The sequence below is a fragment of the Budorcas taxicolor genome, chromosome 5, assembly GCF_023091745.1.
Source record: "Budorcas taxicolor isolate Tak-1 chromosome 5, Takin1.1, whole genome shotgun sequence".
Taxonomy (NCBI): Eukaryota; Metazoa; Chordata; class Mammalia; order Artiodactyla; family Bovidae; genus Budorcas; species Budorcas taxicolor.
The window spans coordinates 20,930,062-20,944,200 of NC_068914.1; the positions used below are offsets into that span (position 1 = coordinate 20,930,062).

The 14,139-nt window shown below is 37.9% G+C and overlaps 2 protein-coding genes across 2 annotated transcripts in view; both read left to right on the plus strand.

The window, feature by feature from the left end:
• The window catches only part of DNA2 (DNA replication helicase/nuclease 2), a 36,999-nt gene extending 30,933 nt beyond the window's left edge, over positions 1–6,066 (plus strand). The window contains exons 15-21 of the mRNA XM_052641016.1: positions 397–590; positions 684–773; positions 856–1,060; positions 2,639–2,728; positions 3,356–3,538; positions 5,252–5,398; positions 5,998–6,066. Coding sequence (XP_052496976.1) covers positions 397–590; positions 684–773; positions 856–1,060; positions 2,639–2,728; positions 3,356–3,538; positions 5,252–5,398; positions 5,998–6,066 — 978 coding nt within the window. The remainder of the gene's footprint in view (positions 1–396; positions 591–683; positions 774–855; positions 1,061–2,638; positions 2,729–3,355; positions 3,539–5,251; positions 5,399–5,997) is intronic.
• Positions 6,067–11,083: 5,017 nt separating this feature from the next.
• Positions 11,084–14,139, plus strand: part of RUFY2 (RUN and FYVE domain containing 2) — a 40,958-nt gene continuing 37,902 nt past the window's right edge. Inside the window, exons 1-2 of the mRNA XM_052640124.1 lie at positions 11,084–11,204; positions 12,687–12,860. Coding sequence (XP_052496084.1) covers positions 11,099–11,204; positions 12,687–12,860 — 280 coding nt within the window. The 5' untranslated portion in view covers positions 11,084–11,098. The remainder of the gene's footprint in view (positions 11,205–12,686; positions 12,861–14,139) is intronic.

Sequence of the window (14,139 nt, forward strand, 5' to 3'; positions counted from 1 at the left end):
GCTTGAAAGTTTTATATATAATGTCCAGGGGTTTTAGTTGTACTTTGTGATAGGGAAAAGTACTCCATCTTCCCAGAAGTGAAGTCCTAGTTCACATTAAAAAAAAACAAATTCATTAACTTACTGCCTCTTGAAATGTTCAGATTTCCATTTCGATAGATCCAAACTTGAACATTGTTATTGTGTCTGGAAAATTAACTTGATTTTTTAAAATTTATAGAAAAAAATTAAAAATGTTTGCACATTGTAAGTGTTTCTAAATTAAAAAACATTGGGGATTTCTGTTTGGGGGGACAAAGAGCTCTTTTTTGATCTTTTAATTTCAAACATGGGAAAAATAAGGTTTATTTCTTGGACATATTAAATAACTGATCTATTTTTTTTCTTTGTGTTTAGCTTATAGTTGCAACAACATGTATGGGAATAAACCATCCCATATTTTCTCGTAAAACTTTTGATTTTTGTATAGTGGATGAAGCCTCTCAAATTAGCCAGCCTGTTTGCCTAGGGCCACTTTTTTTTTCACGGAGATTTGTGTTGGTGGGGGACCATCAGCAGCTTCCTCCCCTGGTGCTAAACCGTGAAGCAAGGTAAGCAGACATTAAGGTTTCAATTTTAAACTAGATACTTGTTTAAAGGATGATTTCAGTAGACTGATAATCCTGAATTTGATTTGTTGACAGAACTCTTGGCATGAGTGAAAGCTTATTCAAGAGGCTGGAGCAGAATAAGAATGCAGTTGTACAGTTAACTGTGCAATACAGAATGAACAGGTATTTGTAACAGTGTCAGCTATGAGTGATTTTCATATTTGTGTTCATCACCAAACTAAAATTATTTCTGTAATTCCCTTAGTAAAATTATGTCCTTAAGTAATAAACTGACATACGAAGGAAAGCTGGAGTGTGGATCAGATAAAGTGGCCAACGCAGTGATAAACCTACCTAACTTTAAAGATGTAAAGCTGGAACTGGAGTTTTATGCTGATTATTCAGAAAATCCTTGGCTGGTTGGAGCATTCGAGCCAAACAATCCTGTCTGTTTTCTTAATACACACAAGGTAAAACACACACACACACACACAAACTAACATTTCCTTCGTTCTTCTCCGTTTGCCCTATTTTTTAAATTCCTCAGTTTCAGAAGCGATTGCTTCATTACAGCTTATCAGTTAAAACTAGTGTGCTTCTTGTGATTTCACACAAAAGAATCTTTTCTTTCTACAGATTCACTTATCTTTGGGAGGAGGTTTATTCTGATGATTGATAGATGTCAAATTGTTTTGAAGTAGGAAAGCTAGAAAGTGAATGCAAGTGTATAATTACATTTCCTAGAAAAGTAATTGGCATTGATACTGTCAAAAGTTTGGGTTTACAAATGGACAGAAGGTAAGATAAACTGATGTTCTTTTCAAGACCTTTTTTAAAAAAATAGACTTTATGTTCTAGAGCAGTTTTAGGCCCACAGCAAAACTGAGCTAAAAGTACAGACGTTTCCCGTGCGTCTCCTGCTCCCACATATGCACCGAAAGACCTCTTTACAAATTTATCACAAAAAAATATGCACAAGGACTTTAAATGACTTGATTCTTATTTCTAGAAACTAAGAACAAAGTTTTGACTCTGTGTTCCTACAATTTGTTTTCTATACTGCTTCTCATTATTGATTTGGAAATCTTTACATAAGTTCAACTGAAAATATAGTCATCAATTTGATCTATGCATATCATTCTTAATATAAGTATATATTTTGAGATTAAGATGGGTGAAGTCAGCGGTTGTTAAAAATAGGGCCTTAGCATTCATGTACCATGCTGGAATTTTCATTGTCTTGGACATTGCTCTAGTGTTTCAGAATGAAGAATCAACACTGAGGAACAGGCAGGCTCTGGAAAATTTATTCAGATAAACTGATCTCATAAATGACTGCTTTTATATTTTTATGTAATTAAAATTTTTATTTTATTTTTTATTGAGGTCTAGTTGATATGACTGTTTTTATAAACCACAACTCTAATCTGTTAGTTAGAAGTTATAATTATTAACCTCACCAGTGATTGTTCAGATTCTTTATTTCTGCTACTCACATTTCCTGTCTCTTGGCCTCAGGATTCCAAATGAGTTATATTAAAATCAATCAAGGTGATGTAGGGTGACGTAGGAGCAAGATAGTCCTTTAAAATTTTTACTAGGGGTGGTAGAACCTGGGGAACTTTATGGCTCTATTATTTGTATAAAAAGTAACAAGAAAATGGAAAGAACACAGATATTGGAGCCAGATCTAAGTTGAATCTTAGTGCCACGGTGTATTGTAAGGCTTGGGCAGGTTACTTATCTCTTCTGGCCTTTGATGCCTATAAAAATGGGGGATAACACAGTAATGTATGTGAAGCTCAGTGTATGGCCAACTTTCGTATAGATTTTTGTATGAACTTTATGTAGCATGTTTACAATGGGTTTCTTTCTAAAAGTGACTAATATCATTCATTTTTGTCAATTCTTTTACATTCAACTTTAAGAGGAAGATATTTTTCATCTGTGTCCATATCTGGCAGTACTGTCTCTGTGGCCACTTGTATACTTACAGTACTCTACTTCAGAGATTGTTTCACAAGCAGGATGCATATTTTTCTGTTTAGGTTCCAGCACCAGAACAAGTTGAAAAGGGAGGTGTCAGTAATATAATGGAAGCCAAACTCGTTGTTTTCCTGACCTCAGTTTTTATTAAGGTAACTTAGAATTGAATTTTGAGGGCAAATTAATATTAAGGTGCAGAGTAATAGAATGTTAGAACTCAAGGAACTTTAGATCTAGCATTAACTTCTGTTAAGATAAGAGGACTGAAGCTTGAATGTTTTTATTTTGACAACATTTATCTAAGACAATAATTACTGTATCTAATACAATAATGGCATTTTGGGTTTCCACTTAGGATAACTTTCTGTAACATCAGATAATTCTGATTGTGTCCATTTAGTGCAGAAGTCAGTATGATTGGAGACTGGAAACATCAGTGAGAAGGGAGAGCAGAAAGTAAAATTTATTTCTTTGTACTGTTTTGGTATGGCATCACTGCTCTGGTGGCATACAAACCATTATATTGCCATGAACTTTTAAAAATTCAGGGAGCAGTGTTTGCGGAAATTATTGCCTCTCAGGAAATGTAGATGTAGCCTTAGAGTAATTCAATAATTTATTTCCTCCTTGTAGGAACTTGTGTTATACATAGGAACATGTATTATAAACATCAGTTGTCACATTATGTAAACATTTTATTTAATAAATTTAGTAAAGCTTAAATAACAAAAGTCAGGATTTTTTTCATTTTAAATTGTGTTCTTTTCTGTTTAAAACAGGCTGGTTGTAAACCCTCTGATATTGGTATCATTGCACCATACAGGCAGCAGTTAAAGGTCATCAATGACTTATTGGCACATTCTTCTGTTGGGATGGTTGAAGTTAATACAGTTGACAGGTACCAAGGAAGAGACAAAAGTATCATTGTAGTATCTTTTGTTAGAAGCAATGAAGATGGAACTGTGAGTTAATTGTATTTTCTGCTTTGCTTTCTGATTTTTATTTTCTATTTGTTTGGGACATTATTTACCTCTCTTCTTTAAAATTATGTTAGAAAACCACATAGCTTAAAATTTGCCATCATAACTGTCTTTAAGTGTACAATTCACAGGTATGAAGTATATTCACAGTGTGTGCAGCTAACCTCCAGAACTTTTTCATTTTGTAAAACAAATTCTATATCCAGGAATAATCACTCCTTTATTCCCTCTCTCTTCATTTCCTGCCAACCACTTTCTGTCTCTGTGAATTTGACAGAACTTTATGAATTCATGAATTTTCCACATAAGTGGAATCATACAGTATTTGTCCTTTTGTAAGTGGCTTATTTCACTTGTCATAATGTCTCAAGGTTCATCCATATTGTAGCATGTAACAGAATTTTCTTTTAAAGGCTGATTATTATTCCATTGCATGTATATCCCACATTTTGTTTATCAATTCATCCATTAGTGGACATTTGGGTTGCTTCCAACCTTTTGGCTATTATGTTTGGAGCATTTTAAACATATAAACTTTTCCTAGCTTACTTTCAAATTTGTAGATAATTCCAGGCTGGGTTTTTTTGCATTTTTATCTCTCCTTGACTTATTTTTCTTAACTATGTGATACCTGCATATAGTTTTTAAAATACACAGAGTAAGAAGTCTCCCTTCTTCCCTGTTACTCTTCTACTCAGTTCTTATCCTCACATGTTTGGTTTTTTGGATTGTTTGTTTTTGCTAACCTTCAGAATTTCTTTAAGCATATGTAAGCACATGAATCAGTATGTTTCCCTTCTTTGTGCACAAAAGGTAATATATACACGATTCTGGACTTTGCCTTTTCCACTTAATAATATAGCTTGGAGATCTTTACATGTCATTACACAGAAAGAGATTTCATTCTTCTCTTAAAGGTGCAAAATTTTCCACTGTATATATGGAACATGGTATATTTAACCACTCCTTTGAGTCTTCTATGAGTTTTTATTACATTTAAAAACAATACTATACTAAGTGGAGACAACTTCAGTTCTTAATGATATGTATTTAATGTTTGAAAATTTTACTTGTTTTTATTTTTTTGCTGCACTGTAGGGCATGTGGGATCTTAGTCCCCTGACCAGGGATTGAACCTGCACCCCCTGCATTGGAAGTGCAGAGTCTTAACCACTGGATTGCCAAGGAAGTCCCTAAAATTTATTTTTTAATCTGTTTAAAGTTTTAAAACATATTTTCATTACACATATTTAATCATTTAAAATTATGGCAAAGATATCGTTGTTGTTTAGTCGCTAAGTCGTGTCTAACTCTTTTTGGATCCTCTGGACTATAGCCCACCAGGCTCTTCTGTCCATGGGATTTCCCAGGCAAGAATACCGGAGTGGGTTGCCATTTCCTTCTCCAGGGGATCTTCCTAACCTAGGGATCAAACCCATATCTCGTGCACTGGCAGGCAGATTCTTTACCATTGAGCCACTAGGGAATCCCCATGGATATCACACCCACAATAAAATACTTGAGGTTGGCATCATGGGCAAGTTTTTTTTCGCAACTGTCTGCACTTTGAATGTGTTGATGAATCTTTTTTGGAATATGTTTTTGAAAGTAGGAAGACGGCTCAATAAAAACTGTTCTTTTTCAGAAAAACCTCAAATAAGAAAACTCAAAGAATGAAAATTATCTTTCTTTCAGCTTGGTGAACTGTTGAAAGATTGGCGACGTCTTAATGTTGCTATAACCAGAGCCAAACATAAGCTGATTCTCCTGGGATGCGTGCCCTCACTAAGCCGCTATCCTCCCTTGGGGAAGCTACTTAATCATCTAAACTCAGAAAAATTGATATCCTTTTTGTTCTGTATACAGTCATGTTTGATTGTGCTATGTGAGTGCTTTGTGTTTGTACCAATTAAAACTCTGTCTTGTGTTTCCCATGGCGTATTTCAAAAGACCTGATTCTACAAAGGAGAGAGAATTCACAGGAACTAGTTTTAAGTAAAACGTGATATAATTAAGGTGATGGAGAAGAATAGTTTGTGAAATGAGAAAGGGGAAACAAAGGGACTTGATTTCTCGCCCCAGAAACAGAGTGCATGTTTCCTAGAACACATCTAGGAAAACTGGTATCCTGTCAGGTTCCTCTCACCTCGATAACCTTAAAAATATATACATCTAGGACAAAGTATTATGTTTAAAAATGGAGATTATTTCTTGTCATGTCGTAGATAATTTTAAAAAATAGATCATCTCTTTAAAAAATTATATGAAGGTCTCACACTAAGGTAAATCATATTGCTTAAGTACATTATTTTCCATAGAATGTCACAAAAATACAAGCTTTCTAGTAGCCTTGTTAAGATTACAGAATGTTAAATAATAATGTCACATGTTTTAATGTAGTTCCACATTGTATTAAATATATCTTCCTTAATTTATTTTATATCATTGATCTTCCATCAGGAGAACATGAAAGCCTTTGTCATCTATTGAGTGATTTTCTAAGAAAATAAAGCACTGTTTTCCTTGCTTTTTTCATACCATGATGATCTCCTCTAACTATCGCCTATTATTTATCATTTGGATATGCTATAAAATCAGTGACTGGTTACACTGTGATGATAGCTTTTATCCCATGGGTAAGAAATGATGTAAATATATATACTCATTCAGAGTTCCAGTTTTTGGTTTTATTTATTTTTTTTTGTATAACCTTGTTAAACATAACCATACAACATTTAACATAGAATTTATTTTTTCAGTACAGGTGTACCCAAAACTAAAAAGTCTAAATTTATAGGTATTATAAATGTGTCTCCGTAAGACGTAGAGTTTGATACACTTCTACCAGCTTTTAAAGATGGCTTAACTTTTCAATCTGAGGTTTAAATTTTTAAGTTTAAATTTTCAAAATTAATTTGATCTTGTAGATTTTTATCTTGTTTTGTTTATTTGAAAGACTAGGTAAGAAAATGGATTTGTTTTTGTCATTTAAGCACAATCTTGTGATAATGAAAAGTATGATTCTCTTCTGTATTTTGAGGTCCCTGATCCAAAGGCCATTTTGCTGTTTTTTTCTGACTTTTTGCTGACTTTTGCTTTCTGGTATCAGAGATGTTTTAAAAAACTTTATATTTAGTGTTTTAAATTATTACTTATAAATTTATTATTTCTAATTAATTTCCCTTACTCTCCTAGTTAGTTCCCCTTCCTCTCCCACTTTTTATTTTCAGTTTTTAGTGTTTTAGAGTAGATTTTGATATTAAAGAAAATAATTCTTATTATTCTTTTGGGAAAAAATTTTGCTGAATTGATGACAAATAAAAAAGGTGTATCCTTATTTTCACCTATTCATGTTCATATACCCTTTGTTTGGGGGCATTACTCAATTTTCCTTTTTTGTATGAAGATGTTTTATAAAACAGAATTATCTCAAGGTGCTTCGTTATTTATATGGTGACCAATTTTAACGTTAGTGTATCCAACTTTGGGGGAGGATCTCTCATTTCTCTCAAAGTTTGTTTTTTTTTTTAATGAAAAGTACATTAAAAACTGTTGCCTCTACCACACGTTTTTTAAAAAATTATAACTTGATGTTTTTATTAAATAAATTTTTTTTTACTCTAAGGTCTCACTGTGTTGATGATTAATACTAAATAATAATAAAGTTCAGGGTTGTCCACCATTTTTTCCAGTATTGAGAAGTGAAATATTGACAGTGTTCTAAATCTGAAACCAAGGAGTGCTGACATGCATAGGATGGAGCTGATTATGGAGAGACTATGGATTCGACAGGAAAAACAAGGAAGTTGCAGAGATAAGGCTTAAATATTGGTTGGTTATCATTAGTTTATATAACAGGAAGGAATCTGAAGATAATTTCAGTTCCTGGAATAAGAAAATTCTTCGGCTTCACTAATGGTTGCTTTACAGATTTGTATGGCCTGCACAGCAAAGCCCAATGGAAGAAGAACCTAGGGAGGAGTTCCATGTTTCTTTGTCATTTGGGAATCTGTATTGATTACAAGATTCTAGACACTTATTTCAAAGAAGTAGGACTCATCTTTTATACATAAGATGCTGTGAGTTAGAGGCATTGAGTGAGCTGGAAGTTAAACCCAGACTGGGCCCTCAAATTGTTAATAATGCAGTTTATGATATCCATGCCAAGGACTAAGGCGGCAATGGCTACCAGTCACTAATGTTATTGGACACTCACTTTGTGCAGGTCCAGATCAAGAGCACCATTAGCCTAGACAGGGTCTTCCTTATGGTGGAAAGCCAGGTTGTGAGGAAAGGGTAGCCATTCTAGCGTCCCCATTCCTGAATCAGCTCAGAGTTCCTGTCTCCTGCGTTCTCTTGCTGCCTCCTCTGGTTTTTTCCTTTTCTTCCTCATCTCTCACTTTCTAAAGACTGGTCTTTCCCAGACCTCTGTGTTTGGTCTGGTCCTGTTCTCCCTCCTTGTACAGTCTTTGGCTTCAACCATCACCTTTGTGGCTGTTTACCAAATCTGTATACTCAGAACAGACTAATATTCTAGTTTAAAATTGTTCAGTGTAATAAGGTTTAAACATACACCCTAATTCCAAATTCTGTTCAATACAAGGTGACCAGAATATCTGGCAAATGTGTATTTTGGAGCTTAACATCTCCCTCGAAGAAATATTTCTTAGCTTTAAATAAAGTGAGTCTATTACTGAACAAGATTTGTTTACTACTTGTTACACTGGGGGGAAAGCAATCTAGGAAATAAAACTTTTCCTTTGTTCTCATGGTTTTATAAAATAAATACATAATCTTAATTTTACTTGCTTTTCTAAATGCACTTAGAATACAAATCCTTCCTTTTGTACTCATCGTTTGGAGAGGAGAAAAATGAACAATTCAGTCATTTCAGTGTTTAACAGCAAGATAATTGAAGGGGTTAGACTTTTGAGTTTTAGACTCCTTGAAACACTAAAAACCACAGGGACTTCTTTTGTCCAGCAGTTAAGACTCTATACTTCCAGTGCAGGGCATGAGGGTTAAATCCCTGGTTGGGGCACTAAGATCCCACATCCCTTGGGATATGGCCAAATAGTTTAAAAAAAAAAATCCACAGATGTATTTTGAGATAATAAAAATAGAGGCTACTTTTGTATTAGTTCAGCTTCTGGTTGTGTCAATAGTACTGTGACTTTGGGCAAGTTATTTAATCTTTCTGAGGTTAGTTTTATCTGTAAAACAATTCCTTTCTCATAGGGTGGTTTTGAAAATCAAATGAGGCTTTGGCCTAGGAACCGACAGCCAAAGAAATGAAACTTGACATTATCTTTAATCACTAAAATTCTGGGTGCAATAACAGGCCTAAATATGAAAGGCAAAACTATAATTCTTTTCAAAAATATTTATTTGGTTGCACAGGGTCTTAGTGGCAGCACCTTGGGATCTTTAGTTGTGGCATGCAGGATCTAGTTCCCTGACCAGGGATTGAACCCAGACCTTCTACATTTGGGAGCTTGGAGTCTTAGTTGCTGGGCCACCAGGGAAGTTCTTGTAATTCTGAAAAGAAAAAATCTTCGTAACTTTGGAATAAGGAGGGCTCCTTAAGATACTAAGGCATAAACTATAAACTCACTACAGGAAAATTAAGAATTTATATTTAGTCAAAGGTTGTCATAAGGAGAGAAAATTAGCCCAAAGATATTGGCAACACACAACTGACATCAAATTAGTATAAGTCACTAGTAAAACAGGCACCATTTCTTTGTAAAAATGAAATTCCAAATAGTAAACGTAGGTAGAGTTCTCAATGTTATCAGTAATGAGAGAAATAAAAAATCTGCCATGCAATCTACCCACAAGACTGGCCAAAAAAGTGAAGAAATCCTCATAATTCTAGGCATTACGATGGACACAGCAATAGAAAAACAACATTGCTGATAGCAGTGTAAATTATGAGAAAACACTTTGGCATGAGCTGGTAAATTTAAAGAAAGGCATACTTGATTTTCAGTAAATCTATTTTTACATGGCTAAGAGACTCCCGCATGTAGGAACCAGGATGTATGTACAAACTGGAAACACCCCAACCCGGAAACTCCTCATGGGCATAGATGACGTTGAATACCAGAAACATGTAATGTTCGTAATGTTATTCCACTTGTGAAAAGCCTGTAGACAGGAAAAATAAACTACGTTGATTAGGGGCACATACTTAGGCGGTAGAAACATGCAGAGAAGCAAGGAAACGACTCAGAATTCAGCATCACATTTACTTCTAGGGACATTGTGGCTAAAGGCTTCCGCCTACCCTCAAGATGACTCCTATGCTTGCTTGATCTGGTGCTCTTTATCCATCTGTTTATGATTCTTTAAACGTATATGTATGCTTTATACATTTTTATCTATGTAGGATTGTTTCACAAAATTAAAAACCGAAAGAAGTCAAGAAGCATACGCTGGCCAATGTGATGAGATAAACTCGATTTCCACAAAACACCAGTCTATTTCTAAATCGGCCACCATCTTAACAATTACTGATCTAACTAGGTAACAGCTTACTTTCCGCAAACTGATAACACTTAAAACCTGGTGTCATCTGTCCATGAGGGATTTTTCCTCTCTGAAATGAGAAAACGCAGGTTTTATCTCTGCACCTTTGATTATTGAGACTGTTCCTCCTTGCTTTTTATAAACCAGTGGACTTACTGGTTAAAATTTGGGCTAAATAGTTTTAGTAGATTTCTACCTAGTGTTAATTGATTCAGACTTTCTAAATTTTTTTGGTCCCCTACGAATTACTGAAGCAGGGGCGCGGTCAGGTGTGTTAGATTCAACCCAGCTGGACCTTGCAGATGAAAACCTTTGCACGTGGTTTGCTCTCCTCCCCTTGGAAATGGAACCCTAATGCTCCGGCGAAGCCCACAAATTAGAGATCAGAGTCCGCCTTCTGGCTTCACAACCCGAGGTCTCCCTCACGCTCCTTCTTCCGGTCCGGCTGGACGCGGAGAGGCTCAGCGAGGGCGGATTTCTCCGAGGCCGGCTGCAGGCTCTAGAGTCCCCCGCCCGACGCGGGCGCCGCAGAACCGCCCGGGCGTCCTCCCGCCGCCGGGAGCGCTGTGGGCCGCAGCGGGCCTGGTTGCAGACGCCGTGGCGGCCGCCGCGCGCCTGAAGGGAGCTGCTGGCGGGGCCCAGGGAGTCCTCGCCCGGGACTGTATCGCCACCGCCGCCATGGGTAAGGGGAGCGGGCTGCGAGCGGACGCCCGGCCCTCCGTGCTGGGCTGAGGCCGCGGCCAGGGGAGGCGGACAGGCGGTGTGGGCATCGAGGCCTGCGAGTCGAGACTGGGGTCCGAACCTGGGCTTGGGGCTGGGCGGGGGCAGCCGGGGACGCAGGGGCGCCCGGGGTCGCCATGGCAACGCGCGGCCGCCCCTCGTTCCCTCCCGCCTCCGCCCCTGCTCGGGGGCCTAAAGGCCAAGGTTTCGCGGTCCGACGGCTTACAGGGAGCCAGCACAGGGCCGGCCGGGGTGCCGCTCCAGGGTCGGGGGAACAGTCGGGGATGGGCGATGACTTTTCAGGTTTGGGGGTGGCGGAGGGAAGCGTCTCATGTTTTGGCCTGGGTTCCGGACGCCGAGGGCGGGAGAGGGACAGCGATGCGGCGCAGGACCCCGGGTGAGCCCTCTGTGAGGGCGCTGGAGGTGTCCGGAGCCCTTGGGCAGTCTTGCTGTCTGGGAGGCAGGGAGGCAGGGAGGCAGGGAGGCAGGGAGGCAGGGAGGCAGGGAGGCAGGGAGGCAGGGAGGCAGGGAAGGGGTTCTAGGCCCAGGCAAGATGCTGGAACCTGCCATTGGCCGAGTGTGGGGCCGCAGCGCGCTTCAGACGCATCCGCGAGCCCGGGCGGGGCGCGGCTCAGGTGTAAACGCTCTTAGGGAGCTGCTGGCGCCCACCAGGACCTTCCTCCGAGTGTTTAGTGACAAAGGCGCCCTTTGTCTTGATTGTCTCATCATACATTACTTATTGTGATGGGCACTGTTAAGAAAAATGAGAATTGCTGCAGACTATGAAATATCGACTGGTTTCGTCTCCAAAAAAAAGGAGTCATATCACGATGCAGATTGGAAGAAATGATGTCTTGTGTGGAGATTCTCCAAGAGCTATCTTGGCTATAGTATTTGTGACTGCATTTTTACGTTGCTTAGGATTCAGTGTCAGGCTTCACGCTTAGCTGTTTGTAGTCAGAACTAGAATACTAGATCATTAGGAACCCTGGACTTTTTATCCAGTGAAGGAAAAACTGACACTTGGTTTACTTGGATTAGTAAATTTGTCAAAAGACTATGAGACAGTATACGAAAGTGCTTTATTTATTTTTTGCACTTCATTTTGTCATCTGTGTTTGCTGAAAATATTTCCGCCAGCACAACAGTAATGAGAGTATGGGGAGCATCTGAATATATAAGAAACTTGAGGATGAAATTTGTGCGAAAGAAAATCTTTTGTGAATTGAAAATATCAGTAAAATTAATTTTTAAAAATGCATCCATTAACTTGGTATTTAACTGGATCAGCTGTGTGGAAGGTCAGGGAACTTTCACATGAAACTGGACCCTCTGGGAAAATAAAGGAGTCCTGGAATACAAAACTACAATTGCAATGAAAAAAGCAAGGAGGGTTAAAAGAGGGTTAAAATGAGTGAGAGTTTAATGGCTTCTCTTGTATCTCCCTGTTTTATTATTTACCTGTCATGTTTGTTGTGGGTGAAACTGGAATCTTAGAATTTTAACTACTTTTTATTGTATTGCCAGTTTATTCAGAGTATATTTTTGCCTTTGAATTCATCCGTGACAGTTCCTGCTGTCCCCCTTTGTACCAGACCCTTAAACATTACTCCACAAAAAAATTGTAAAATGAATACCTGAGAATAGCCAATTAGCAGGATTTTGAGAATAATTCATAAACTTTAACTGGAGTGAGCATTGTCCTATGGTATGCATGAGAGACAGAAAGAAAGTTAACTAGGGGTGTAGGTTAGTTAGGAAGACTTATCCACCAAGGAAAAGCAAACCACTGTTGGTTTTATAGAGGAAGAAAACGGTTTGGATATTTTTTGATATCAGGTCTTGCAAGTGATGTTGGACTCCTTTCTTGTGCTTTCAGCTACAAAAGACCCCACAGCTGTAGAGAGAGCAAACTTGTTAAACATGGCTAAACTCAGTATCAAAGGACTCATTGAATCTGCTCTAAGCTTTGGCCGCACTTTGGATTCTGATTATCCCCCCTTGCAGCAGTTCTTCGTTGTTATGGAACATTGTCTGAAACATGGTCTTAAAGGTACTGGAAAATTTTTTAAAAATCAACTTTGGAGCGGCCCCCCTCCCATCTTAAACATGCTTAAAAATGTAATGTTTTTTTGAGGCCATAATTACTGTCACTTTAAAAATACTGGGTGGGTTGGTTTTTGGAGAAAATACCCTACTGCTTTATGTTTCCTCATGGGTGGTCTTCAGAAAATCCTTAGTTAGTGTTTTGTAAAAGCATATTTGATTTAAATTTTTTTCTCAGCATACTCTGACCTTTTTTCCATTTTAGGACAACTGTAGAGTTGTTTCAGAGAAGGCAATGGCACCCCACTCCAGTACTCTTGCCTGGAAAATCCCATGGACGGAGGAGCCTGGAAGGCTGCAGTCCATGGGGTCCCTGAGGGTTGGACACGACTGAGCGACTTCACTTTCACTTTTCACTTTCATGCATTGGAGAAGGAAATGGCAACCCACTCCAGTGTGCTTGCCTGGAGAATCCCAGGGACGGGGGAGCCTGGTGGGCTGCCGTCTATGGGGTCGCACAGAGTTGGACACGACTGAAGCGACTTAGCAGCAGCAGCATAGAGTTATTTAGAAAAATTTAAGCTTGATGATGCTGGTATGAACTGTTATTACTAGTTTGTGCTCTCTTCAACAAATACATTAAAATACTTGATTGTTGAAATATAAACCTCTTTAGTGCGTGGCAAACATGTCTAGAAAAATTGTCCTCTGGATTGGGTTATTGTAGAAATGTGAGTACTCCCTGAAAATGATAATAGTGAATAATATTTCATAGCATATGTATAATATTTCATAGCATATGCATAATATACATAATGTATAATATTTCATTATATATGCATACCGTGACTTATTTAACTACTGTCCTCTTAATGTACACTTAGGTTATTTCCAGTTTTTTATTATTAAAATTGTGCTGTAAGGACATATTTGGATTTATACATTTGTACACGTGTACAGATGCTATGGTTTCGTTAGGACTCCTTGGAGTAGAATTTCTGGGTCAAAGGATAGAGGCAACTTATGTCGATAAAGACTTCACTGATCAAACAACAGTGAATGTGTTTCTTTCCCCACATTTTTGCCAACTCTTCATATTCCCACTCTCTGAGTACTTCTTTTAAAACATAAGGAAGTCGACATTCTTATCTTAGGCCTTGAGTTTTAATCTGTGTTTTGAAAAACTTCCTTTCTGTTAAAAAAAAATAGTGACGTAGATCTTTATTGTCCTCTAACTTGCTAAAATCGAATTTGTCAAATGATGGCCGAAGTAGTTACATTTTAAA